Source organism: Erithacus rubecula, assembly GCF_903797595.1.
Source record: "Erithacus rubecula genome assembly, chromosome: 4".
NCBI lineage: Eukaryota > Metazoa > Chordata > Aves > Passeriformes > Muscicapidae > Erithacus > Erithacus rubecula.
The window spans coordinates 29,038,828-29,065,816 of NC_136686.1; the positions used below are offsets into that span (position 1 = coordinate 29,038,828).

Sequence of the window (26,989 nt, forward strand, 5' to 3'; positions counted from 1 at the left end):
CAGAAAATTGATAAGAAAATATTCTGAAAACCAGATAGTAGTAATGGGACTATAGCTGTGATGGTCTGAACTAGGTATCTCTTTCAATGATTTTCCATTTGTATACTGCTCTGAATCCACACTGGGCCAGACTGTGCTGCTCCTGATCTGCCACAAGACTTATACCAGCTAGCAAGACAGCTGTCCAAAAACACCAGACAGAAGCTCTCCCTGAGCTGCACAGTAAGGAGTGAAGAGATAAACCAATCCTCTTTTCTTCTGCAATGTTACATCATACACATCTGAGGAAAAGAGGCAAAGAGGTAACAGGTTCAAATTATTTTGCATGAATTTGCACTGTTAAGTAAAAGTAAAAAATAATAAAAAACAAAACAATTTTTCTAACACCTCTGTGCTTTTCTAATAACCACTTATCCAATGGGATTCAGGTTAAATATAACATGCAGTGAACAACAGTCCCTCCTCTTATTTCCCAGAGCAGATTGTGCCCAGCTGAGACAGACTTTTTTGGTGCACCTCCATCAGAAAAAACTTTTTGACTCTGTGCCACAATTTAGCCCATAAAGTTGTCTAGATGCTAAATGTTCAGCTTAAAATTAGGAGTTATATATTATTCAATTATTAAAAATGATTTTTTTTTCCTGAGCAGAGATTGACTTCACATCTGAGGAAGCCACAGAGAATGAGTTATTTCATCTATGGGCAGAAATAATTTCACTTCTGGCATATACTTCAAAGCAATTTTTAGAATCTGAAGCAGAAATAAGTGATGTACTGTGCTAAAATGCCCCAAATTGATTGCTAGCCTTAGAAAAACAGGAAGCATGCAGATTTAAATGCCTTTTTAGAGCACAGAATAATCCCAAGTCTTGTCAGTTAAGAGTACAAGTCCAATTCAAATCTGTTTTAAATCACTGTTCAGTTCTATCCTGCACACATTCTTCTTTAGAATTATAGATTTATTTCAGAATGATATCCCACTGGTTTTGAACTAATGTATTTGCCTCCAGCCTTTTTAGAAAGAAAAAGCTCTTCAACACTAGTAATTTTTAATGTGTTGGAGTCTGATTGTATCTGAAATCTGCTAAATCTAGTAAGAATATTTCCACTAATACCAATGAGCTTTGTATCAGGCCCATAGAGAATTTTAACTGATAATCAGCATTTTCTTACCAAATTGCATATATTGTCAGTATCAAATATTCTATGACACCTTCAATAGATAACTATATAGGTATAGTTATATATGCCTATAAATAGAGGTATCTTGCAGAACATTTTATTTTGCAAAATGCATTTCCACATTTTTGGTCTAAACAGTGACTTCAAAGACTAACACAGCATACACAACTACAGCATGTAATTAAAAATCTTTTATAAACAGTCTAATTTATTTTTCAGGTTATGAATGAATGGGTAATAGCATGCAAAAAAGTTTGCTGTATACATTAAAAAACAGGTTATTGAAAGAAGGATTTAAAAGTAGAGATGAGATTTAACAATCAAACTGCTATTGTTTTCTCCTTCTTTTCTCTCTCCCAATTCTGACCTATTTAGTCAATTTTTATTATTCTTTTTCTCACAGTTTTGACAGTATTTCTAAGTCAGAATAAAAAATACTTCTAAATTTCTCATCAGATTTAGCATAATCATATTATAGACATTTACTTAAGAAAAAAATGGACCTACTGCCATATCTTCAGTTTATTTTAATTTTAGTTCTCAAGGTTGCAGGGGATGAGGGGTTGAAGGAATGCTAAGAATTACATTTCTTTTACAAGAAAAATTATTTGCCTAGAAACTTTTATTTTGCATCATTGCTGTCATTATCCTTGGGTTATCAGACTTAGGACTAAGACAACTGAAAACTGTGGGATACAGTTAACATCTTTTTACTATTTTGTGCATTTTTTTCCTAATACTACTTTAATGACAACATTTAGTAATCTGTAATTTGCTTACAGATATGACACTAATTGTACAAGATCTGCTGTCTGTGATGTCAAGGCAGAATTTAATGATATGCAGAGTGATTGGTGGGGTTTTCATTCCTTCACCACTATTGTAACTCAGTATCTGAATGTGGGGTCTGGAAGCACGAATGGCCTTATTGGTGTGACACACAAGAATAAAACAGGAGGAGAGCACATACCCAGTAACCAAGCTTGGTTTCCACGTGCTGAGAAGACTGGATAGAGCTCCCATAAAAAGAAATAAAGCTCTCATAAGGAAAACACAACATGGCATCTAATTATAATGAGAAGTTAAAAATTTATTCAAAGTATAATTATCTATGATCATTTAAATCCCAAAAGGTGAAGAAAGGCAAGAACTATGTGACACTTCCTAAAGTAATTGCGCTGATTATTTATGTAGCTGATGTATTTAAGGCAACTCAATATCATCCTTGGGGTAATAAGAGGCAGAGTAGTTTAGATCAAAATATATGGCATTATTAAACTCAAAGAGTGTAATTCAAAAATCTAAAATATTGAGGTTTGCATTAAGAGTGTTTACTCATCAAGATTCCAGGTTAAACACTAACATGAGATATTCTTACTTCAATGCTGTGTGTACCTCATTTTGTGAGAGCAGTTTGCTTACACTGACTGAGAAAAAAATGTTTCCCCATGGCTACTGTTGCTATAGGTGATGTCTCAATTGCTGCTTTACTGTGTAAGAATGTTCTTGAGAGAAGGAATATATCAGCACAATTTTCTGAAATCCTAAAATAATCATGTGTGATTATTTCCTGAAATAATAATTAAGATACATTATGACACTTGATTGGAATTTGAAATAGCTGTGTTCTAAAATTTTTCTACAAAATTAAATGAGGCACTTAGTACCTTGGTACTGCTCACCTTATCTTTAATTGAGATTCCATTTCCCCATAATTTTCAATATGATAAAAGGCAACACATCACTCAGGCATCAATGCTCTTGTAGTACCTTATCAAGAGTTTGCTCTTTGCATTCCTGCATGGGTGGTAACCAACAGTGCTTCATCTCTATTTCACTGTGAAGGAGATCATTTTTGCATTTGCCATAGAGTAAAAGCATGAAGATACAGCAGATAAGGGCTGGCTGCTTGTTAAACCACCAAAGTGCAGCTGCCTAAATTCTCTCACAAACTCTTAAGTGACAGACTGTCCAAGGAGAACTTCCTCTGACAACATGCAGACATCCCATGTAGGCTGTCAGTTCCACTGGCTTGGCATTACATCTTCAGGGGGCTTTTTGCCTACACTAGAGCATGGTAAGCTCAGAAGGGGAGCACATCACTCATGAAGGGAATGGACAGACCATATATCATTTTACAATATGAAAAAAAAATTGCCATGAATACTTATTATTCTGTGGTTGCAATATAAAACTACCTCCTAAGTAACAAAAATCTTGGGGGAGAATAGGTCATGCAGTACATGCTGCTCTGAGGAATAATGTCTGTTTTTAGTTTTGTGAAAAATGCCTGGTAATACAGTGAAAAATAGTCTTCCCTGCTCCTTCAACCCATACTTTCAGCACTGTTTTTCTTCTTTTATGTTGTTACTTAATTTTTTTTTTCAGTGCCTCCTTTCTGTTGCCTATGAAGAGGACATAGAGCACCTTTCCAGAGGAGGAGGGAGGGGAGGGCAATTTTGGATATCTCCTCACTTTATCTGAGGGATATGAACTAGCTAGCAAGCAGGTAGGGGTTATTCTAATTGCTTGGATAGACAGCAAGCAATTCAAATAATTGAATATTTATGGTTTTAACATTTAACTCCTGGAATTGTTCCCAGAAAAGAAGAGTAAAACAATAAGCTTGGTTATACAAACCTGCATTGCACAGTTATGCTTTCTGATATTTGACATAGTAAAAGGGACAATTAGAGCTTTTTCTACAGCTGAAACATTCAGAATCTCTCATTTCTCATTGTTTTCATTCATCTCATTTTTCCATGGTTAATAGGAGCTTATTTGTACTGAAGGCTTACAGGTGCATCTGCATTAATGTTTTTGTTTGGCTGGGAAATCTCTCCACAGTTCCTATTTATGGTGGTTTTGTTCAAATCCGGGAGCAATCTTGCAGTGTCTTCCTTCTGGCTAAAATTAAGTGGGGATGTGGGCTCAAATGTGAGCACTATGCCTTTGTTTACTTTTACATGATTTGTTCTTCCATCATTTTTAAGGTACCACTAGACTTCCAAAGCTGGTATTTTAAGATCCAGCAAGGATCTATATGATACACAGGATGTGTTTGAAGGCTATCTGGTTTTCACTTTTGCCTTGGTAACAGCAACATTAAACTGCCTCTTAGAGTTCTGCTGTGTAGGCAGAAGTTGGTTTTTCAAAAATTCAACCCATTTATCAGAAACAAAAGTCCCCAGTGAAAACCTTATGGTCCTACTCTGGGAAATACAGAATTAGAAAAAAAAAAGTAAATTAACCTTTAATCATTTGTGACCGATTTCTTTCTATTAAATATTGAATTATTATTCAACTATAGCATTTGCTTACAGTATTCTGTGGAATCCAGTAAACACTAAAACTGAATAAAGCTACACCTACCTTTCTCCTGGTTAAAATTCATGTAAGCTAAGCACAGCATCACAGTCACAGGGTATGCAGGGTTGGAAGGGACCCATAAGGATCTTTGAACTCAAACCCCAGCCTGCACAGCACCATCCCCAAGAGTCCCACCCTGTGCCTGAGTGCATTGTTCAGGCGCTCCCTGAGCTCTGTCAGGCTGGTGCTGTGACCACTGCCCTGGGGAGCTGCTCCAGTGCCCAGCCAAAAGAACCTTTTTCTAATACCCACCTAAACCTCCTCTGACACACATATATACACCTCCCCCTACATACATACATGCATGCATACATACATACATATATATATGTGTGTGCATATATATATATATATGTATATGCATATGTGTGTCTGATATCTTGATACTTTGATAAATTAAAAGCTGCTTGGGGAGCATTGTATTTGAAGAAAAACAAACTTAAATTTTAAAAAGAAAGCATAGTGGGCCCCAGAGATGTCTTTAAACTAAACTAGATTTTTAATTAAAGTTGTACTAAAAGGATATGGTGAAATTATTTTTTGCATATCTTTGTGTTTTCATGTAGAGATTGAGGTTTAGCATGGAGATTTTTCTTTCTTGACAAGCTAACATCTTGCAAACAAATATGCTAACATAAGCACAAGGGCATATGTGTCTCTACAGCCACTTAGAGCCTGACCTGTGCCAGAAACACAGATCCCATTATCAAAGCTACAGTCTACATGATATTTAAAAAGAGACTGCAGATAATCTTACATTGATCATCAGAAGTGTGACACAAACTCCTTGGTGTCTGTTGCCTCTACTATTGACAAAAGGGATTCTGGGAGGAAGAATTATTGAGAACCTTACCAATCTATAAGATATGTCTGGAGGCACCAATTCTTAAATATTTTCTTTAAAAATAAAATCTGTAGGAGACAATTAATATTATTCCTTGTGAGCTGTATAAGACTGATCCACAGTTCCTTCTTAAGAGGGCACTTCAGCATGACTTAAATATTAAGAAAGCATGTATAATGCCACTACAGAGTAAGTCTTCAACACTTTCATCCTTGTAAATATATAAACAATTAACAGCTGCTAATGAGATCTACAAAACACCAACAAAAGTAAAAATAAGACTTTCCTTCTAAAAGATTTAACAAAGGTCTTCCTTGGATATAAGAAAAATATGCATAACTAGGAAAAAAAAAGCCAAGAGATTAGCTGAGTTGGTCAGAGTATACTGCTAATAGCACCAAGGTCGCAGCTTCAATTCCCTGTATGGGTCATTTGCTTAAGAGCAGGACTTGATGATTTTTGTGAGTCCCTTCCAGCTCAGAACATTCTGTGATTAGAAAACTACTCTCTGTCTCAGGAATTGAGAATCTTAGTTCTATGAACAGTGCTGTTGAAATGCAGAAAAATGGCATCAAATGGTGTCAATAACTTGCTGGGTACAAGTGACACAAATGAAAGCTCTAGAACATAAACAGTGGACCCACTGTTCAGCCTTCTGAGTTTTGACATTATTATTGAAACAAAAGATGGAACTCCCTCCTGCTGATTAGATACTTAGGTAAGTGTGTCAGTCCTTGCAAATTTTCTTGTGGAAACAAAATCTGCGTAGAGGTTGCATGGAGAATGGACACATTGATAGATCATCTGTCTAGTAAGGTTCCATAATACACAGGAAACATCCAGGATGTACTTGGGCTTAGGAGAACCTTGGGCTGCAAATACTTGAAGGCTGTAACACTCTGAAGAGGTGTCACTACGACACTGTTTTGCATTTACTAATTTCTCAAAGGCATTCATAATTGGTCAAATATGGCACAGAGTAGATAAAACTTTAGTCTTACTCAGATAAACCATATGATTTTCTGTCCTTCTGGTTTTGCTAAACCTATGAGTACTTATTCATTTGGGTATCTGACAGTTCTGACATATTTTCAGAGTACAGCTTTGTATCTTCCCTAGACATGACCATGTGCGTTTTTCTTTTTCAAAAGAGTAAGTACAAGCTCCCAGTGAACCCTCTGCTTGAAGAAGATAATTAATTTCTCACTACATAAAATTACAAATGGGAAAAAAAATCCCCTTCCATTTCTTCAACTTTACTGTTTGAGCTACATTGCAATTATATACATAACTTGTATACAAGTGTTAAATGAGGTGTAACATATAGCCTTTCTCTGGATTTTCAAATAAATTTTGAGAGTTTCAATTTTATTATATACTGAATTTGTACAATCAATTATTTCTACCAAAAGGTAGAAATACTCCCGAAAGGAAGGAATATTTTAATTTTTTTTAAATCTACCATTACTTTTTAAATTTTTAATTACAAATCAAACTAGCCACTTTATAGATGTTATTCAACATAGCAAGAATCAGATGCAAATATTAAACCTTGGTTTACAGTATAATCTACTTAGTCATTCTGAAACCATTAATGAAATTGTCTCAGATTTATTGACTGAATCCTGCTGAAAAAAGGGATTTTAAGGCTGGAATCAAAATTCTGGAACTCATAGCCTCATATCCATTGCAGGAAAAATTACATTGGCTATTCCAGAATGAGGGAGATCAGCGTTCAGTTTTTGTCTTTCACTAAATGGCACCAAAGTTTAATTTTCCACAAGAACACTACCATGAGCAATTTACTCTGACATTTATCATGTTTACATTGTTCAGCTAGAGCAGTTTATAAAATGCATGGTTAATTAGCTAATGAGGGACACTGACTCTACCCTAGTTTTTGGATATTCACCAAAGGTACAGGAGACTTGTTTTCCCACCCTCATTTTTTATACAGCTAGTAACAACATAAAGAGAGAAAATTGTTACATCAAATTATACTAATATTACAATTGAACAGTAAGGAACAGGAAAAAAAAAATCTATTAGGTTGCATGCAAGAAAGAGAAACAAAAATAGTCTTTAATTTCAGAATGGCCTTAGGAGAAAACACAATTATTTTTTGTTACTGGCTAGTATGTTATGTATGTGCAGAGAGGTTTTTGTTTTTTTAAAACTGGACATCACTAATTATACTCAGAGGACTAAAATTTCTTTTAAAAAAACAGGCACATTTTTGCCATTTCCTTCAGTTCTAATCATCTCACATACAGCTTGGAAATACAGCTGGTGAGTCGAAAGCTTTCTAAAAGATACAAAGGAGAAGAAGCAGAAAAGCAATTAAATATGAATAAGAGAACATGACATAAGAAAAGAAAAATAAATTGAAATGTAAGATAGACTATTCTAACTAATGTTACAATCACTTTAAGTGCATTCACAGGATAAAAGAAAACTGTACCACAAGCATACTGTGAGGAATTGAAGACTGAGATATCCTAGAGCTCTTTGCCCATTGCCTTCATATGGCAATGGCAATTCTTCTGACTGATGAAGTGATGAAGTTTTCAAGAGCATCCTTCCACAGCTTGGTCAATCTTATTTACAAAATATCCAATGGAAAGATAAGGGAACAATATGAGGCATAGTGACAGCCTAAAGATGAAAACAATCTGTCTCTGCAAATGGTCCTGCTACAAGTTAAGGACTTATTTTGCTTCTGGCTCAGTACTAAACACAAACTAAAACAGCAAAGCAAATAGCTGACTAAGATGACAATTGGATAAATATGAGTGTTGTCTGTAGCTACTCTGCTTCTAGAAATGGCTAAGAACTGTAAATGACACATTACAGAAAATGTTTTTTTCCTTTGACCTTGCATGTCAGGATGATTATTACACTTGGGAAAAACTAAATTAAATTTAGATAAATAAAATTTTTAATTATATTGTTTCTAACAACAGCATTCATAACCTGAAAAGAAGGCTCCTCAAAAGAAGGTCCTTAGGAAGTCCTCATTGACTTAATATGCTTGTATCTGTTGTTCTTTCAGGGAATCATTTTATGATGTGATGAAGCACTTATTTATCTCTGCTGACACCTCTCAAGAAAGGGGATGTATGCAACTAAATGAAGTGTGAAAGATTTTAATAGTTGCAAATATACATGTATACAAACATGCATACATTGCAGTAAGCTTTACATTACGCTTAGTTCAGAGGCAAAGAAATTATTCAGAGAAATAGATAGCAGGGTAATACACAGTGTTCCTAAGGATCTTGAGGGAAATATTCCCCACTTTTAGGATAGTCTCTAAAATTTTCATCTCCAGCATCATCACAGCATTGCTCTATTTCCTACCTTCCTCTTTGTCAGACTGAAGCCTAAGAATACAGACTTTCAAAATTAATAAATATATCTTTAGCATTACGAGGGATTTTTTCCCTCTGTATTTGTCAACAATAGCTAACAGGCTTTACTCATAGTAAGCAAATAATGTGGGTGAAAAGAGCAAATCCTGTGAAGAATAGCCATTTGAATAAAAGATAGGCAGGCACATGGCTCAACACATGCCTTTCCACATGTGGTCAGATGGTTCTGAATTTGATTTGAAAAGAGATAAGCTGTTCATGTCACTTCTTGTTTGATTAACACATCTAGGGCTACATCTGACAACAGAGATTCAAGACCCATCTGCAGTTTTATCCCCTCAATATGCTTGCTACAAATTGTTTTATTTTCATATTACTTTACCATTTTTTAGCAATTGGAATGTCCACATAGTGAGTGACATGTGAGACAGTATGTTTGGAGAACAGGTTCACATAAACAACTAAGTGGGTTTATCCCAGATAATTCCCTTAAGCCTGAGAAAAGACTGAATGACAACACTGCAGAGGCATTACTGAAGGGCTGGGTAATACTGGCATGAACTTTAAGTTGGAATAATATAGCTAATTCCAAAGAGATTACTTTTAAGTTCAGTTGGCATGAGATTTAGGGACATATTGTATCTAATGTTTCTTGTAAGAACTAACACAAACCAATTTCTTGGAAAAAAGTATACTGCTTTTGACTGGAACAACAGGAATTGGTTTCATACACAGATTTTCAGGTATTGCCTCAGAAGATCTTTCTGCCACTAGATTTTCAGACATGTTGACATATTTGTAACATAGAATTACAATGAGCTTCATGAAATATGTTGCTTTGAAACTGGACTGTGCAAAGAGAAGTTATAGTATAAATCAACCCTCCATTTCTCTGTCCCTGTGGGACAGACCATGTCTTGCCACGGATAACTGAGCAAAGGCTGAAATTAGAAGCAGCAAAAAGAAGGGCAATATAAGCAGACCTTAACATGCTACATCTACTGGACAAGTTAATTAGAACAAAAAATAAACTGTTTGAGACAGTACTGAGCATGATCCCCTGTACCAGTTCCTGGAATAGCTCTACTATGTCTTACTAATTGCATACAGTTGAATTTAGCTATAAATTATAGGGGAAAACAGATAATCTTCACAGATGAAAAGGTTCAAATTAAACTGTTTGAAGAATGCCTTGGCAGAATTTGTTGCATTGTAATCAAGAAGATGATGAAGAAAATTAAAAACCAGAGAAAAGAGGGCCTGAATTTTACCTTCAAAGCCATTTCATCTGGAGAAGAGTTTTCAATCAATGACAAGTTGGTACAGACTGGTAATACCAGTTTTTTGAGATATTACCTCATTGGATGTACAGGTGTCTGGATAAAGGAGATGAGAATGCTTTATGTACCAAAATTTGTTGATCATTATTATTTCAATAGAAGCCAATATTTTCCCCTTTTTCTGTCACTTGAAAACTTTGCATTCTTTTGCTAATTAGTGAGGTTTTTTTAAAAAATGACAGTTTGCATACAGCAAACCTAAAAAAAAATGACCTGCAATAAAACTTTCTTCTTCTTCTTTGTATTCCTTTCATTTTGTGTTTCACTTCTAGTCATTCAAAAACCTTTTATAATTGATGAAATAAGGCTGGAAGAGTCTACACAGACATCAGAGCTTGATCTTTTCAAATCAGTTCTTACTACATGAGATACTTGAATGAGAAAGTAATGTTGACAAATATGTGACCCACTTCAAAGAGCAGCTTTGCTATTGTCACATAAAGAAACATTCCTGCACCAGAATAAATTCTGACTCTATACAGGGATGCAACATAGCCAAGAATTTTAGGCCTGATCTCTGAAAGAAGTTTCTAATTATAAGAGGCTGTATTTCTTGATTCTCTCAAAAGAAAGAGACAGAACTGCAAGTTTTAAGATTTTATGGTTGTTTTTACTTCTGAAATAGGGCTTGTGAAACAGAACAATTTCATCAGATATGTACTGTAAAGAAAGATCTACAGACACTTATAAAAGGAATTGAAGGTATGACTCAAATATATTTTTTCAAAAGTAGAAGAGAAAAAATTATAGTCTATACATTAAAGATTAAATTCTTGAATTGTACATTCTGGGCTGTTTTAAGGAAAAATTTACCCTTCTTAGATGTATTAAATAATGTCTCACAGTCAGAGAACATGGCATATAAAAGCAGTAACAGCTACATTAAGGTCCTCTCCAGTGGAGACAGACTTTCTAACTAAGAGATAAACTCTGTAAATACCTCTCAGAACCACAACAAGATGAGAGAAAAAAAAAAAACTGTATCCTCTTTTACAATGAATGGTATACTGAAAATTACTGGAAATGTACAGATTTTCATGGGCTGAAAATAAAGATGGTAATGAGATTACCTTCAGACATCTGCTGATACTTTTGCTGCATACATGAATCTGAGTAAAGACCTATTTTGTAATCTGAAACAGAACAAGAACCTCTGCAGAACTGTCTTTTTAATTTCACGGCCCAATTATACTTGGGACAAGAAGACATAATGAAATTATACGGGTTAGAGAAAGATCCGTTATTTGGACTGATCAAACAAAAATGAAAAAGAAAATCATCCAGACTGATAGTTCCTGCTGAAAGTGTTGATTGTGCTAAGCTGATGTTACCAAAAGGCCACCATTTTGTTGCCTTTAATCTTTAAGATTTACAGTTTCAAGAGAACTTGAGGGATATAGAAAACAAGGCAGAGAGATCTGTTAGACAGGCATTTCCCTGAAAGCCCAGGCTGCCCTCTCCTGGAGTGAATTATCTTGCACATCTGCAGTCTCAGTCCATGGTCCAAGTAGCATGAGGAACATCTCACAAACAACAATCACCTGATGATCAGGTATTTAATTTTCCATGTGTGTTATCCTTCAGAACACCTACTAAACATGTATTCAGATGAACTAGAAAATGACACCCATCTTGCTGGGACAGAGTTACATACAGAAATGACTTCTATGTGCAATGAAGTGGTCTCACTTTTAGTACAGTAACTTGTGTATAACTATGTGTAGTAGCTGACATTACTGAGATGCACTGGCCTTCAACTTGAGGTGCAATGCAATTCTAGGAGAGCATGACCATTCACTTGGAATTTGAGAATGCTTCCCTGATGTCAATGATCTAGCACAAGACAAAGCCCTGAAAACAGGTCATGCCAAAGCTGCATTCACACAGTCTGCCCTACACATACTGGAGTGAGAGAAGTGTTGTCATCAACTTGCTGCAGATTCTTCCACCAGTTAAAGCTCAAAACAAAGGACACAACAATTATCCTTATATCAGGCAACCTGATACTAAGGTGTCTGCAGCCATCTGTGCATGTAACATACCTGGGATGTTTACTCTACAAGGCTATCTGATGCCAAAGCTGAAGCACATAGTTACCATTGTATGTGGCCTGCTCTCCAGATAATGATTCAGAAATGTTGTCATGTACTATAATTAAAATAATATGTCTCAGATATGAAATATATCTGTGGAAGAGTTCAGTGTTTTTCCATTTGATAAAAACACACTTCAAAAATATCAGGACCCCTGTTTCAAACCAGGCAATGTAGGGAATTATCGAACACCAAGAGTGAAATTGTGATCCCCAAACAAAGTGGAGTCATCCACAACAGATTGATTCTTCTTTGGTAGCAGACTACTGAGGTAAAGGTAACACGATGTAGATTTTGGAATTAGAATAATTATTTCGTTGTACTCTTCTGTCACTTTTATCTGAATTATAATGAATCATTGCAAATTTCTGGAGGAAAACATAAAAAGCACTGAAATTGAGTAGGGATATACTGATGCCTTATTTAGAAGGAAGTTTCTGATTTAGAAATCCTGCAAAAAGCATTTTAATTGCTTCACTCAAATGCACACAAATCTTCAATTAGTATTAAACTAACCATTATTTTAAGATGCAGATTTTCCATGAAATTTCAGAAGATTATATTTAGGTCATATGATGAATTGTACTTGCCATGTAGACCTTGAAAAGGAACAAGGGACCTTCCAGTGAGACAACAGATAACTAAAGCAGAGGAAAACTCTAGCAAAACACAGAACAGTTTCTGCTGTTTCTTGCTGGCCATTATCATTCAAAGTTCAGGTTTCAACATTCTAGAAAAGAGACAAGCCTTAAAGACTTTTCCAAGAGAGACAATTTTGATCTCTTCCTTCCACATTTTGTTATTCTCTCCACATTAGTACTCCTTGTCTCTTGCAGAGTTACCTTGCATCTATCAGTAAGAAGTCAAAATGAACTAAATGATCAAAATAAAAATTGGGTTTTTCCATTCAGGCTAATATTGTGTCTAATATTGGATCCTGTATATTACTTAGATAATGCTAGGATTCCAGCTGAAATTGGAGGGTGGAATTTTAATTCTACTGTAATTATTTCATTTACTAATGGCAAATTAATGATTTACTGATGGCAAAACGTACTATTGAAAATCTAGTAGAAGATGCCCTGAACTTCAGTCATTTTGCCTGTTAGCTTTTCTTAGCTTTCTGGGCAGAGATAAAAGGAAATTCATCTTTCACTTAATCCATAAATCAAATCATCCACAAATTAGAAGCATAAAATGCTAACAAGCATGACCTTATAGTCCAAACCTCAGACAAAATTAAATGTAGTAATTAGAAGTTACTGAATGTTGTCCATTGTAGATTTAACCAAAGAAGATAAGACTCAAGCAAATCTAGATACCATGAAGAACTTTAACAGAACTGTGCAACAGAAGAAATCTGGAAAAATTATTTATCTAATGTCAGTAAAAGTTCTCTTTTCTTTGTTTTTAAACATCAAAAAATATTTAATATCATTCAACTACCCAGAACAAAACTGTGATTGCTGAGAAGAATTTACAGTAGAAAAAAAACCAGTAACAACAGAAAACACCCAAAATGTTAAAAAATCAAATTACCCCAGCCCTAGGAATAAAATAAGCCATTAATTGTTTCCATTTAAGTTTGAAAGTTTTTACAATATTCATGATACAAGCACATTCTTTTCGTTTCAAAGATAATGACACATATTATCTTTGTTTATATTATAATCCAAAAAACCAATACGAATAATTTCTGATCATTTTAACTCTCTCTTCATCACAGAAGGTAGCATTTCCCACTCTTATTTCACAATAGTTCCCTAACCATATAGTTTTCCATTAATCTAGCTATGAAATTATTTGTTTTATGATTTAAAAGCTATACTTTTCAGAATTTTTAAACTCCACCAACTAGGAATGATCCCATTTCAAGACCAATACTACAAAAAATCAATTAATAAGTTTGCACTGAAATTCAACATTTGCATTATTTCTATTTTAAAATAATCACCTCCTATTTACATTTTGAATACAATTCCCTTTAAAACTTGATCTGCAGATCCCATAAACTAACTATCAAAGATATTTGTTTCAATACATTTGCTTTTCCAAATACTATACCCTACTGCCACAGATTCAGCCTAAATAAAGCAACTTCTATATGGAATTTGAAGGGACAAAGGTAAAATCTTGGTTTACTGAGAATTTCCCATTCTTGAAGTTTTGATCTGTGAAAAAGGAAATACTTTAATCTCTATTTACAGATAAAACCTTCCCTGTTATAATCACACTATCACTCTATTCAGCTCTTATCATCAGAGCAAATGCATTGAAGTTTTACTTTAATGAATCCCATTACTACTGTAGAAACAATCACAAGTTTCTTCCCTTCCACATCTTTCCTAGCAGTTACATAATGATTTCTAATTACATTTTTTCAACTTAAAGTTCTTATTGTAGTATATTGACCACACAATGATGAAAGTAGATGTACAAATCAACATAACTTCAAAAGCTATAATACCTAAATTTTAAGCAAGTCTGGAAATAAAAGGTTTTTTATTCAAAATACAATTTTCAGGGAAAAATTATGTCTCATAATACTGACCATAAAATATCAAACCTCTTTGTAGAGTAGTAAGAAAAAAAAATCAGGAATAATTCTGTTTATTTATGATAAATGTATCCTACTATCAAAGACAACAGCAATTCTAACTTAAACCCAAAAAGCTAAAGTTTTATCAAGCTTTGTTGACAGACACAATAAGCTTTTTTCTCTATACCTGGAAGTTCTTTCTCTTCAAGACTGTATTCCAGAGATCCAAAGGAATAATTAGCTGGACTGATTGCAGGAGTAGAAATAAAACTTGCACAGCCAATGGATGGGTTGATTTCAAAATAATTGTGGCTATGATTCATTCGGTGAAATTCCAGAGAAGATACTATGGATGTACGTTGCTTTGGCTACAAGAAAAATAGAAGTTTGGCATGAAAAATACAGACTTTTTGTATAGTTTTCATCACTTGACATTTAACAAACCTATCTTTCTCTGTTTTCACTGTTTTTATTTGGTTCAAAGGTTATAGTATTAAAAATCATTTCATATGACAAGCTGTGGTGTGTAGAGATAATTTCCTTCTAAAATCTGGATTAATCTTTATTAGAAAAAATGCATGTCTTCATTCTAATCAATTTAATTCAACATAAAATAGGCCTTTAAAGCCTTGCATATAATAATTTCAATCATCTTTTGATAAGAAAGGGAGCTCTTCACCAGCTGCATTGCTGGGTACATCTTGCAAAACAATTAGAGCGCTGATGCTTGTATAATGAAGTTTACTAAATAATACCAAGTGCCCATCACTTGAAAGCCACCCTCTGCTGTTAATTCCATTTATGAATATGCCTCACATATTCAAAGACTGAAATGTCTGGAAGCTTAAGGGGAAAATGTCAGCTTGAAAAACATACAAGAAAATCAAAATTTCTACATGAGTTTTCACAGAAGAGTTAAAAAACTTGGTACTACTTTATTTCAAATATTTCCTTTCAAAGCAAACCTCTGAGTAGACCCCACTTAATGGTTATGCTTTGGATTTCAGAGCAGTTTTAGAGCATGAGAAACTAATTTCTTTTGGGTGGATCTATACTATCAAGTGCAGAAATTAAATCCATATAATATGTTCATCAGCTCAGCAACAACATTTTCACTACATGGACTTGTTCCCATTGCACTGCACTGCTTACCAGTACAGGCATAGCCTTAGTGCTCAATATCATTGCTTTTAAGCCACAAACCACTGCTGGTTTGCAGTGCCATGCTAAATAGTTTGTTGCAGCACCCATTTTTTCTATACCCAAAATACCCTAACCCCACAATGCTTCTTGCTGCTTCAAGATCAAAGACCTTAAACATTGAATGTCTCCAAAACAGAGGAGGCCCTGCATTCACATTTATAGTGGTCCATATACTTATTTAACAATAGAGAAAAACATTTCAGGAAATTCTGCCTTGGAAAACCAAACCTGGACAAAAATAGAAAAAAAACAGAGAGTAAAAGATACTTCATCTTTTCTTATTCTAGCTAGTCAGGTTTAACATTTCAGAATATTTGTAAGGGTCAAGAATTTGCTCCTTATTAATGTCAAGGCCTAATTATTATCTTTGGGAGCAATAAGATCTTCCTTGGACCACAAAGGTATTCAACATCCCTTACTTAGTACTACCTGTTAAAATACAATCTACCCCAGTGGAGTAATTTTCAAATTTGTTTTTGGTCTCTTTATTTTTTAGGTTACAAATCACTGCAATGCTTCTGTTATAAATACCAAACCAGGCTGTTTTCACTAAAACTCTACCCTTTCTATTGGAATGTCTGACAGAAAAATTCAATAGAATTCGGTCTGTATAATGTTCATCATTTCTTAAAGTTGTGTTAGGCACCATGTAAATTAACTCTGCCATGTTAAAACTGAGAAAAAATGGAAATTTGAGCAATCATCTGGAACTCATCTATGGTAGATTGAGTGGACATACTTTCTTTAATAATGAAAACCAGTTTCTGCTTTGAAAGCCTGACTCCAAGGTCTAGCAATTTCACAGGAAAGTTCAATGAACAGGGACAGCCTCAAACATCAGACAGTGTGGTTGGAAGTCATTGTTTGGGATCTGAGCCAAAATAACTCTCAGATCAGACCAGAAAACATTCATCTGTATTAATTAAACCTAAATGACACACTTCTGCTAGACAACAGATTCATGAATGACCTAATTATTTCCAAAACTGAAAAAGATCTCTGGCCATTAGAAGCATATTTCTGGCCCTTTCCCAAGAAACCATTTGCACATTTGCAGGATTTGAACTCTTGAGTTGAAAAGGGACACTTCTCTTAACATGAGGTGTGGTATCTCTGTTTATTTTTAAGCAGAGACAGTTCCTGCCTAAATGGGCAGCTGGAATGGTCCAGCTTTGTGCACAAAGCAGCTCCAAAGGCAGCTAGCTGCCCTTGACCACAGCCAATGTTTTGTCAGTGTGCCTCTTTCTTGGAGGCAGAAGAGCAGCATCTGATACATCATTTGTCCTTCCACTATCTTATTTTGGACTTGGGCATTATTAGTACTGATTCAGAGAAACAGATCTCAGTTTAATATTTCTTTCCAATCCAAGGCTTCTGCAGAGAACCTCTCTCAGCCTCTAGTACTCCACAACATTACACTGCTGCTATACTTTTTGAAGTTAACAAGGTCCATCTGCCAACTTATGCCAATAATTTTTTCTACACAATTAGTCAGGAATCCAGCACCTAAGCCTTTGTAGCTAACTAAGAAACTAGAGGAACCAGAGGAATTTTTTGCACTTTTGTCCTGTAAAATGTTATGCTGTTAAAATATAGTAGTTGTTCATTAATATATGCTATGATAGACTCAGTAAACCAGTTTGTTCTGAGGGTATCTCTCTGCCTTTATCTCTCTAAAGAGCCATTTGCACAAAAAACAACAACAAAAAGCCAGTAGAAATGAATCAATCTTTTTTCTACAGTTAGGATTAAATTCCATTCCCAATTTCACCAACTAAATTTCCAACATAGCTATTTATATCTACCCTGGGCTTTAAAGCTCCCAGAGCAGTCAGTTGAGGTCTAGTCAATAAAATCAAGACCTAGTCAATACTATCAAGAGTTCAGAGGAGAATTCACTCACCCCAGTCCCTTTGGTATTGATTCCCTTGTCTTAAGGCAGGTATCTACCATCACTGCAGATTCCTTAGGGCATCCCACCTGGCCTCCAGCTGCCACTCAGAAGAGTGCAGGTCTCCCCTATATATACCCTGTACAACACTTGACAGTCTCCAAGTGCATTCCAAGGACACCTCTATAGCACCTCAAATTACATTAGATTCCTGCTTGTAGGTAACTGAATTGAATCTTGCATCTGTCCTAAGCATGATGGGAGATCAGGTCTCTAAATCAGAGATTCTTTATACAGAAAGGAAAGCAGAGGTGTTTCAGTCCCAGATTTAATCTCACATCCTGCTCACATCTAGACACACTCTAGAAATCTTTTCTTAGAATTTGAAGTCAAATTCCAGCCTTACTGGCAGTAACCTTGGTTTGCTGACTGCACCTGCCAAAGTCACTGTTTGACTACATTTACCAAGAGCACTTGAGATAGTTTCTGAAAAATTCTAAGATTATTTATTATATTGAAAGCCATAACTCAGTCAGGGCTCAAGATTTCATAGTTGTGAAAAACAAACACAAAACTCTGTCCCAAGTAGACAATGCTTCTTTCATTTTTCAAAGACAGGTTTGTCTTTTAGTGCCTTCCTTGCACTACTCCAAAAGTCTGGACAAGTTTACATAACCCTTGTGAAATTCTGGCATACTTATGGCTTTACCCAATAAACAAGCTACATAGCATGCAGACTTGTCCTTAAGTATATTTTTATTCATTACATTCATGTGCTTCATCTACTTGTTATGTGCAAATCTCTTTAATGACTCACATTTACTTTTAAGGCATTTTTTCACAAATATTATTTCAACTTAATATTTCAACTGTCATAATACCAACCTAGAAAACCCTACACTCTCCTAAAATATCACATCAAATCAGGTTAATAAATAAATCTATTCAATGCATAAGCAAAAATATATCAGTACAAATCTTTAAAGATATTGCAATAATAATATTTAAATAACTTTAAAATCAGGTCTAATAAAAATATTTTCATGTTTGCTCTCTAGTGAACATATATCAATAAAAGATACCCCTTTGAAACTGCAGAAACAGAAAGCATCAATACACATTTTGAATTGTTTTCTATTAAAAAGAGAAGACTGAATGCCTCCATTAATGGAATTTGAATGCAAATTCTGTAATGCTACCATGACTGACATGCAACACTATGAGCAGGCAAGGGATCATGCAAATATTTCTTACAACATTTAGCAGAGGCAGTAGGGCAAAACTCCTTTCTCAATTTAACACCAAAATATTTCTTCAGCTTTGAAGTATACTCTAATACAAGCTTCTGACTTCACCTTCTTTTACCTTAGGGATTTGTGTACATAGCACTATTATAGTCTTAAAAAAAATAATTCTCACAAGACTCTGTACTATGGATGAGCTAGTTACCCTATTTTACAGATGCTGAACAAGGGTACAGAGCTTTACCAAGAGACAGATGTGTGGTTTGTTAAAACACTGAGAACCAATGAGCCTAAGGAAATTCTGCATTTGGCAAAACCTGCCAAATTCCAGCTGCCCTACATAATGTAGAAACTGGTTTCAGTTGCAATACATCATGCAGAAAATGTATGATAGAAGAGAGAACTGCACCTATATTCTCAAATTCTAGTTAGCACATAAAATACAGACTTGCCAAAGAAAGCAAGGGGCTGCAGCCCTTTTTTCCCCAGGCTCATCTCACATATATGTAACACCATGTGAGTGTACTTAGATGACCACTTAAATCCTTCATTTTGACACTTGCCCAGATGATTAAATTCTTTCAATTCTCTGATCAACTCACTCCTCCTTCAGAAATTTTCCTTTCTCCAGCTTCCTTCCTTCTAAAATCTGATTCTATTTCAATACACTCATTTTCCTGTTCATAGAATCATAGAATGGTTTGAGTTGAAAGGGACCTTTAAAGGCTATTAGATCCAAACCCCCTGCAATAAGCTGGGACATCTTCAACTAGTACAGGTTGCCCAGAGCCCCATCCAATCTGACCTTGAACACTTAGAGGGATTGGACGTCCACAACTTCTCTGAACACCTCTCTTTTGTTTTGTCCTATCTATTGTTATATTCCTTCCAAAGCTACTCATGTTACTTGAAAAAGACCTGCACAGTATCCAGTCGATTCCAGTTCTATTAGGTGTTCCAAAATTTGCTTTTCTGCTTTCTCTGTGGTCTCTCAAACAAATTCCTTCATGGTCCCATCTCACACTGACTTTACAGTCACTACATCCCTCTCATTGTCCTTGAATGCACTCAATTTTAACCTCTGTCCTCACTTTCAAACACAATTTTCTCATTACTTTTAACATTTCTGTCTTTTGCCTTGACATTCCAGCATACCATTTCTGTTTCTATCCTTGTCCCTTTTTCTCATGTACACTTACATAAAATACCAATACATTCAAAGTTTTCTCAGTAAAGAGCCTGTGACAGGACAGACTTCCTTGTTTTCTCCTGTCTCCAGTTTGATTTGCAGAAATCATCAGTTCTGATGCATTCTCATCAGTCAATGCTGCTGTCAAGATTTATTTGATTTATAGGATCTGAGCTAAGTGATCAAGTAGCCTTGAAATTGCAAAAACTGGAGATTACAATGCATCTGTGTTTGATTTATCTATGTCACCTAGAAGTGCAGGACTACACTGAATTATTACTAGACTATTGAATCAATTATTCTGTCAAACCTCAAAATACCATGTTGAACAAGCTGAAGACACATTTTCTTTTTAATATGGTGATACAATTTTCTCTTTTTTCATTTCACAAAACTGTATCTTATATTATGACAGCAATTAAAAATAAAATATAGGCAGCTTCAGCACCCATCTTGACATTCTTGATTTTACTTGTCAACATTTTAATTTAGTTTAAGAGCAGAAAGCAGAAAATGCGCAGAGGCTGGCAACTAATATATCCCAAGCAGCCACAAAAGGGAGCTTGCAGGGTCATGAGATAATAAAAAAAAAAGAAAAGAAAAGGAAAAAGAAAAGCTTTCACTGCTTTAAACTGTAGATCCTTTACAATACTCAAAGCATAATGCATTCTAAAACTAAGTTAATTTTTAATGACATCATAGCATCAAAGTCCTAGCAATTTCAGTTTGATTGATTATTAATTTAGAGAAAGACACTGCTGGCATCCTGCATGAGCAGCAAGTGCACACTACTTTAGAGTAATGGCATGGTCCCTCAGCATCCTTGGATCATGGCCCTGTCAGTGACATGCTCAGGAATGACACAGACTCGGCTGTTTTGTGTAGCCTGTGGTCAGGAAGCTGTGCTGTGACTCTGTCCATACACACACAGCACTTTCTGCTCTCCTCTGTGCACATTTTCCTAGCTCTGCCTTAGAGGCCCTGCACTGGAGTATGTAATTAAAGGTCAGAGGGTTGCTGCCCTTCTATGCATGGTCTTATCTCAGATGACAAATCACACAGGAAATAAATAAGGGAAAAAGCTGATCTCCCTCCACTTTCTATTTTCCTTGCCTTCTACTTTTCATTTTAGTTGCAACCACATTGCAGCTGTGGGTTCTGAGGAGCAGCAATCCTGAATCCCAAAAACTGCAACACCTTTGGAGTGGTTTCCCTCCTTGATAGATGCAACCAGATTGAAGATACACACTTATACCTATCCTGGGAAAACATTGTTGAAACGAGATCCAAATAGCAAGAGATAAATTTAATAAATAACAGGAATGTCTCATTCTTCAGCTATAAAAATTTCCTATATTTGAAAGATTAAAATAGTGTTACTTTTACTGAAACAGTTGGAAAATGGATGTAAGACCATTTTCTTCAACAAAGCTCGGCTTCCCACTGCTAGTAACATCCTCCTTTTCACATGCAGATGTGAAAATGACATTTTTATCATGACATTTTTATATCACAAATTTTGAAGGGTCAAAGTGATGGCTCTTTTTTGCAAGCTGCATGCTACAGACAATATGCACATATGAAGATGTGCATTATCAGGGTTACTGAGTAACTAAGGTGCTCAAAACCCCCCCATACTAGACAAACAAATGAAAATGCTGAGAATATAATGTAAGAAAACCATCCAGGCACAATAGCTAAGGCTTTAATCTTCCAAATTCTGACTGTGTTACTGTTTCCAAGCATTTTGTGTACCAGGGCAGGGCAACTGGCAAGGATTTGTTCACAGCCCTACAATTAAACTTCATTAGGTGTCAGAGAAAAGTCTTCAAGGCAGAGTTATCTACCAAGATTGGTGCTTGGTCTACTCAAATCACAAATCAGGCTTGACAGTGGATATGTTTGGAGAAAGAAAATTGTACACTATCAAAATTATACCTGGGACTGTGTTCATAATTCAACACTGTAGATGACAACTCTGCAGAGCTAAAGCTCATTTTACTAGCATAGATGTGCCTTTCAGTATCTGAACTACCTTTAAAAACAGTATTTCATCTGACTGTTACAAGTTCATATATGAAAAACGTTCTCTATTTCTGCATGACTTGTGTGTATATTGAGTCAGGAATCACAACCTAGAGAGTTTCTCTAGGTAAGTAACCAACTTCAACCACGAAAGACCTATGCACGCACAAGTGATATTCTAAAAACTTAACACTCTTCACAATATAATGTTATTCTGTTTTATTTATACTTGTGTTTTAGTATCCTGTTGAACTGTAATTAAATGCACTCACACACACTGCTGTGTTCATTAGTACCATACACTAGATAGATGTGTTTATGTTTTCCTATTAGATCTAATTAAAATATATAAATATAATTATGTTTTATAGTTACTTGTCAAACGAGATCTCTTACAATGCATCTCTTCAATACTGTTTTGTTTAATGCTGTTACTAAGTAGTCATAGAGTATCCATTATGCTCCAGGGATTTTTTTTTTTTTCCTCCAAATATTCTCCTCTGGAGCTGTTACACATACAGCTGCCCATAAATGTTGTGTAAAACAGGTGGGGGTGGGGGGGTGTGCTGGGAGAGAAGTGTGTGTAGGAATCAGTCCTGTGAGACAATTCCAACCACAACCTTTTTTTGTGTTTGGTACGCAGTATTCCAGAATAAAATTATTTCATAACGTTTGTCCTATTTTCAGTCATACACAGATGAATTGCTAACCATATCTTAATGGCATTGACAATATACCTCTTACTCTACTTTGCTCCCTTTTTTTCCAAGGGCATTTAGGAACCTTATTTTTTATTCAACCTTATTAGAATGAGAAGACATCAAATTGTGTTCAGTAGACTTGTACAGACATTCACTGTCACAGAGAGAATAATCTGAAATATATTTACATACCTAGAATCAAGGTCACTGACTGCTGACAACCACCTGAATAGGCTTGCAGCCCTAACAGATACACACAACCTTGGAATCACTGTGACATCCAGGAAAAATCTCCAGACCAGGGACTCAAAGGATGAGTACTAAAACTACCCATCTGTGCACTGTGCATTTTTATTTTACAGGGTTTGGGGAATGCTCAGCATTTTCCAGAACTTCATAAAAGCATGTACACAGGACTGGCTTTTACCTTGTATATGATCCCCCACAAAATCCTAACTCTCAGTAAATTGTTTTGCTTTTGTTTTTTTTTTAAGTCTTATCTGCCTCTTGTGCTCAGCACAGGCACAGCACCAAGTCCAGCACCGAAACATGGTAGCAGCAGAAGTGTGCACCTGAACAGGAAGCAACATGTGCCTGCACAGTCTTTCACAGTGATTTTCCAGGTTATTCCCTTCCTGGCTGAGCATGTTGTAAGTGGAGATAAGCACAGAAAGCAGCTCATAGAAGAAAGAAAGTGCTTGCACCGTCGCTGTCCTGTGATCTCATTCAGAGTGGAGAGCATATATTGCTTTACAGTGCTCTCCAGCCCTCCTTCTTGTGGTAAAATGTAACAAAACTGATTTTGTGTGTGTGTGTGGTGCAAAACAAGTTCAGCAAATGCAACACAGAGCTCTCATGGTGTTGTGCACTGGTGCAACAACCTCCAGCAGGGATTTCACTAAGCTGGCATTGACAGGGATGTGTCAACTCAAGCCAACTGTGACAAGGCGTGCATTTCATATGTAAGCAACCAAGAAAACCACAGCATGGTGCTAGCACAGGGAAGGAACCAGGCAGAAATAGTTCCATTGTTTCAACATGGGGAAATAGTGACACTCATCATTAGTTCTGAAAATTTATTTTCTGTAACTGTGATTTTCCAGTTTCCTCTAAGACAATTTTTGTTTGTTTGTATTCAAAGTAATTCCTGCACCTACCTTCAAAAAGAAGGATCAGTAATTTCATTTAATGTAAATGATTGTCACTTTTTAAGTCAGCTAGAGAGGCCCTGGAGCACACATTCCCTACAGATGGTCTGTCCATTCATGTTCAGCTGACACAGGGAGTGGAATTGTCCTGGTCCCTGTCCTTCCCCATGTCTCCATGAATCACACATACACAGGTTTGCCAGGCACACTGTGCATGCAAAAACAGTCATACACCTGGTAGCCCAAACAAGTGGGAGAGGCTACAGAGGCTACAATATCCTGCAGGATTCTGTTAGAACTTGCAGAAAAAGGAGACAATTTCTTTTGCCTGCTAACGTTTAAATTATTAGCTGCTATTATATTCATAGATGTCTTAACCAGATGAATGAGGAGCCATAGATTGAACTGCAACTTTGTTTACAGAGGTTAAAAAAGATAAATGGGAAAAAAATTATGATTCCTGTAAAGACAGCACATCCATAGCGATAGGAAAAGAAAAAAAAAAAAAGATATTAAGATGAATAGATTATTGCAGATCTTAGCAATAAAACCAGAAAGAACAAGATTATGAAATTTCATCATGTCAGAAACATTGAAATTCTTTGTTCCTTTGTCCTCCTACCAGAAATTCTCTTAATAGCATTGAAACAACACTTTTAGGAAATTTATTCACAAAAAATAAGGAAAATATAGCTAAAATCAAAGATCGATAAAATCAGTCACTTTTAAATAATCCACATTTTAATGTCAAAAGCTGTACCTACAGTAAGCCATTTGAAACATATCTTAAAAAGACAAGAAAACAACATGCAAACATTGGGCTACATTTAATAAATAAATTTAAAGGTGAAAAGTCAGAGTTCAATTTTATGAGAATTGGCTCAAGGCCCACAGGTAAATAGCACTGGCAAAAGAAAGAGTCTCATAGGAAAAAAGATGCTCTTCCTCCTTCTATGGATATAGTTTATTTTTTCAAATGGAGCTGAACAAATAAATAAGGACAAGCTTATTAAATTGACTAGCTAATAAAAAAAATATGAACCATCACAAGCATTTTAGTTTTCTTCAGGCTTCGTCCAGACTGAGAGCTACAGGAACTGTGATAGAACAATACTATCACTTTCTAAAATTACAGTCTGGTAAGCTGAGTTATATTTACTCTATGTACTAATGTAACTAAGTTAAAACTTGAAGGAGACTTATTTATATGTTCTCCTCCCCCATCTTATTTTGTATCCCATGTGCTATGAGTATGCACAGTGGCGTATGTCCTTAATTTGAAAGTGTATTACTTTCTCAAAGTCTCCATTAACTGGCAATTCAGGAAAATTAAAAACTTTGTAAGTCTCATCAGTACAATCAGGAAAACAAAAAGATCAAGCAAATACAGACCAGAGCTAAATTCTGTTTACTTCATTTCTGCCTATATGCAACTTTTCTACAAACCTTTTTTTTTTAAGAGACTGACTATGGGAAAATCTGAAAAGAAGAAATTTATTTGCAAAGTACTAGATCACAGGTACAAGCCATAGCTAAGGTGCACAGATAAAAAGAGCACACAGATCCCTGAGGTACTGTTAAGTATGCCAGCCTGAGGACTGAAGGCAGTAGAGGTGGGTGGTATTGTTACACTGAACTTAATACTCAAACACCTCCAGGGATGATCATTCCACCAGGTGTGATCCATTCCATTGTGTAATCACCCCTTCTGTGTAGAAATTCCCCCTTATGTCTAGCCTAAACTTCCCCTGATGCACCTTAAGACTGTGTCCTCTTGTCCTGGTTGCATAGAAATTCAGTGTTTCTCCCTACTGCTGGTAAACCATTATATGTACAACCCTGTGAGAAAGATAAGTAAGGCTATAAATTAAAATGACTGTATGTGTTGAAGGGCTAGACTTCCCTGGCCATTCCATCCAAGCTTCCAAAGCCTGCCTTATGCAAAGCTGACTGCTGAAGAATTCCCCTTTCTGCCTTTACTGGCACTTTCCCATGCTGGATGCACGAGGCATGAAAAAGGGAAAGAAGAGACAGTTGATTTGGAAATCTATATGATCTCTGGTTTAGAACTCTTAGAAATCAATTAATTTTGTTAGAAAAATGCAAAGAGGCCCTGGCAGCCAACAGAAAATTAATTATTTTGCATACATTGTGCAGCAGTATTCATTAGTTTTACATGAATGCTGAGAGGTCAGTCAGGAATAGAATCCCATTGTGCTACCCTTCAAAGAGCTTGCTGTGTAATTGAATGGAATAAAGGAATTAAATATGCAAGCAGAATGAACACTAATGGTTAGCAAACAGCCCATTGCAAATACCTATAACTTCTTTGTCTAAGTTCTTGAGCTGAGGTCTTAGGGGAAGGTGATTAGATAAAAAACAAAAACAAAGGAAAAAAGGATACTGAGGGATGATCATAAAACAGATGTAAAAAGGAGAAGCATAATGGGATCTGAATGCTTCAGCATATCTAACATATTGTGTATTAGCACACAGCCTTACAACATACATTATGCCTGTCTGCTGTTGTTTTCTGTGCAGGGAGCATGCCATGTGTAAGGCCATGTGAGAGACATTTTAGGAAATGTGGTAAACCATATATATCATAGAGCTAGCTTTTGTTCTGCAGAATGATGGGAACACAGTGAGTCAGTAAATGGAATAATTTAAATTTGAAAATAGCTCCCCAGAATCTGCTGAATCCATTCAGAGTTAGCTAGCAGGAGAACATCACCATGAAGTATTCTGGGTCCATCTGTTGGCAATATCATGATGGAAAGAGCTTTTTAAATGCTATTTTCAATAAACTATCACACAACAGCTTGTTTCAACAATATTTCATTACCTTTC

The 26,989-nt window shown here is 35.6% G+C and overlaps 1 protein-coding gene across 3 annotated transcripts in view; it reads right to left on the reverse strand.

The window, feature by feature from the left end:
• The window catches only part of ANKS1B (ankyrin repeat and sterile alpha motif domain containing 1B), a 399,263-nt gene that overhangs the window by 234,717 nt on the left and 137,557 nt on the right, over positions 1-26,989 (reverse strand). For all 3 annotated transcript variants that reach the window (XM_079304860.1, XM_079304861.1, XM_079304862.1), the window contains one exon: positions 14,926-15,106. In XM_079304860.1, the coding sequence (XP_079160986.1) occupies positions 14,926-15,106 (181 nt within the window). The remainder of the gene's footprint in view (positions 1-14,925; positions 15,107-26,989) is intronic.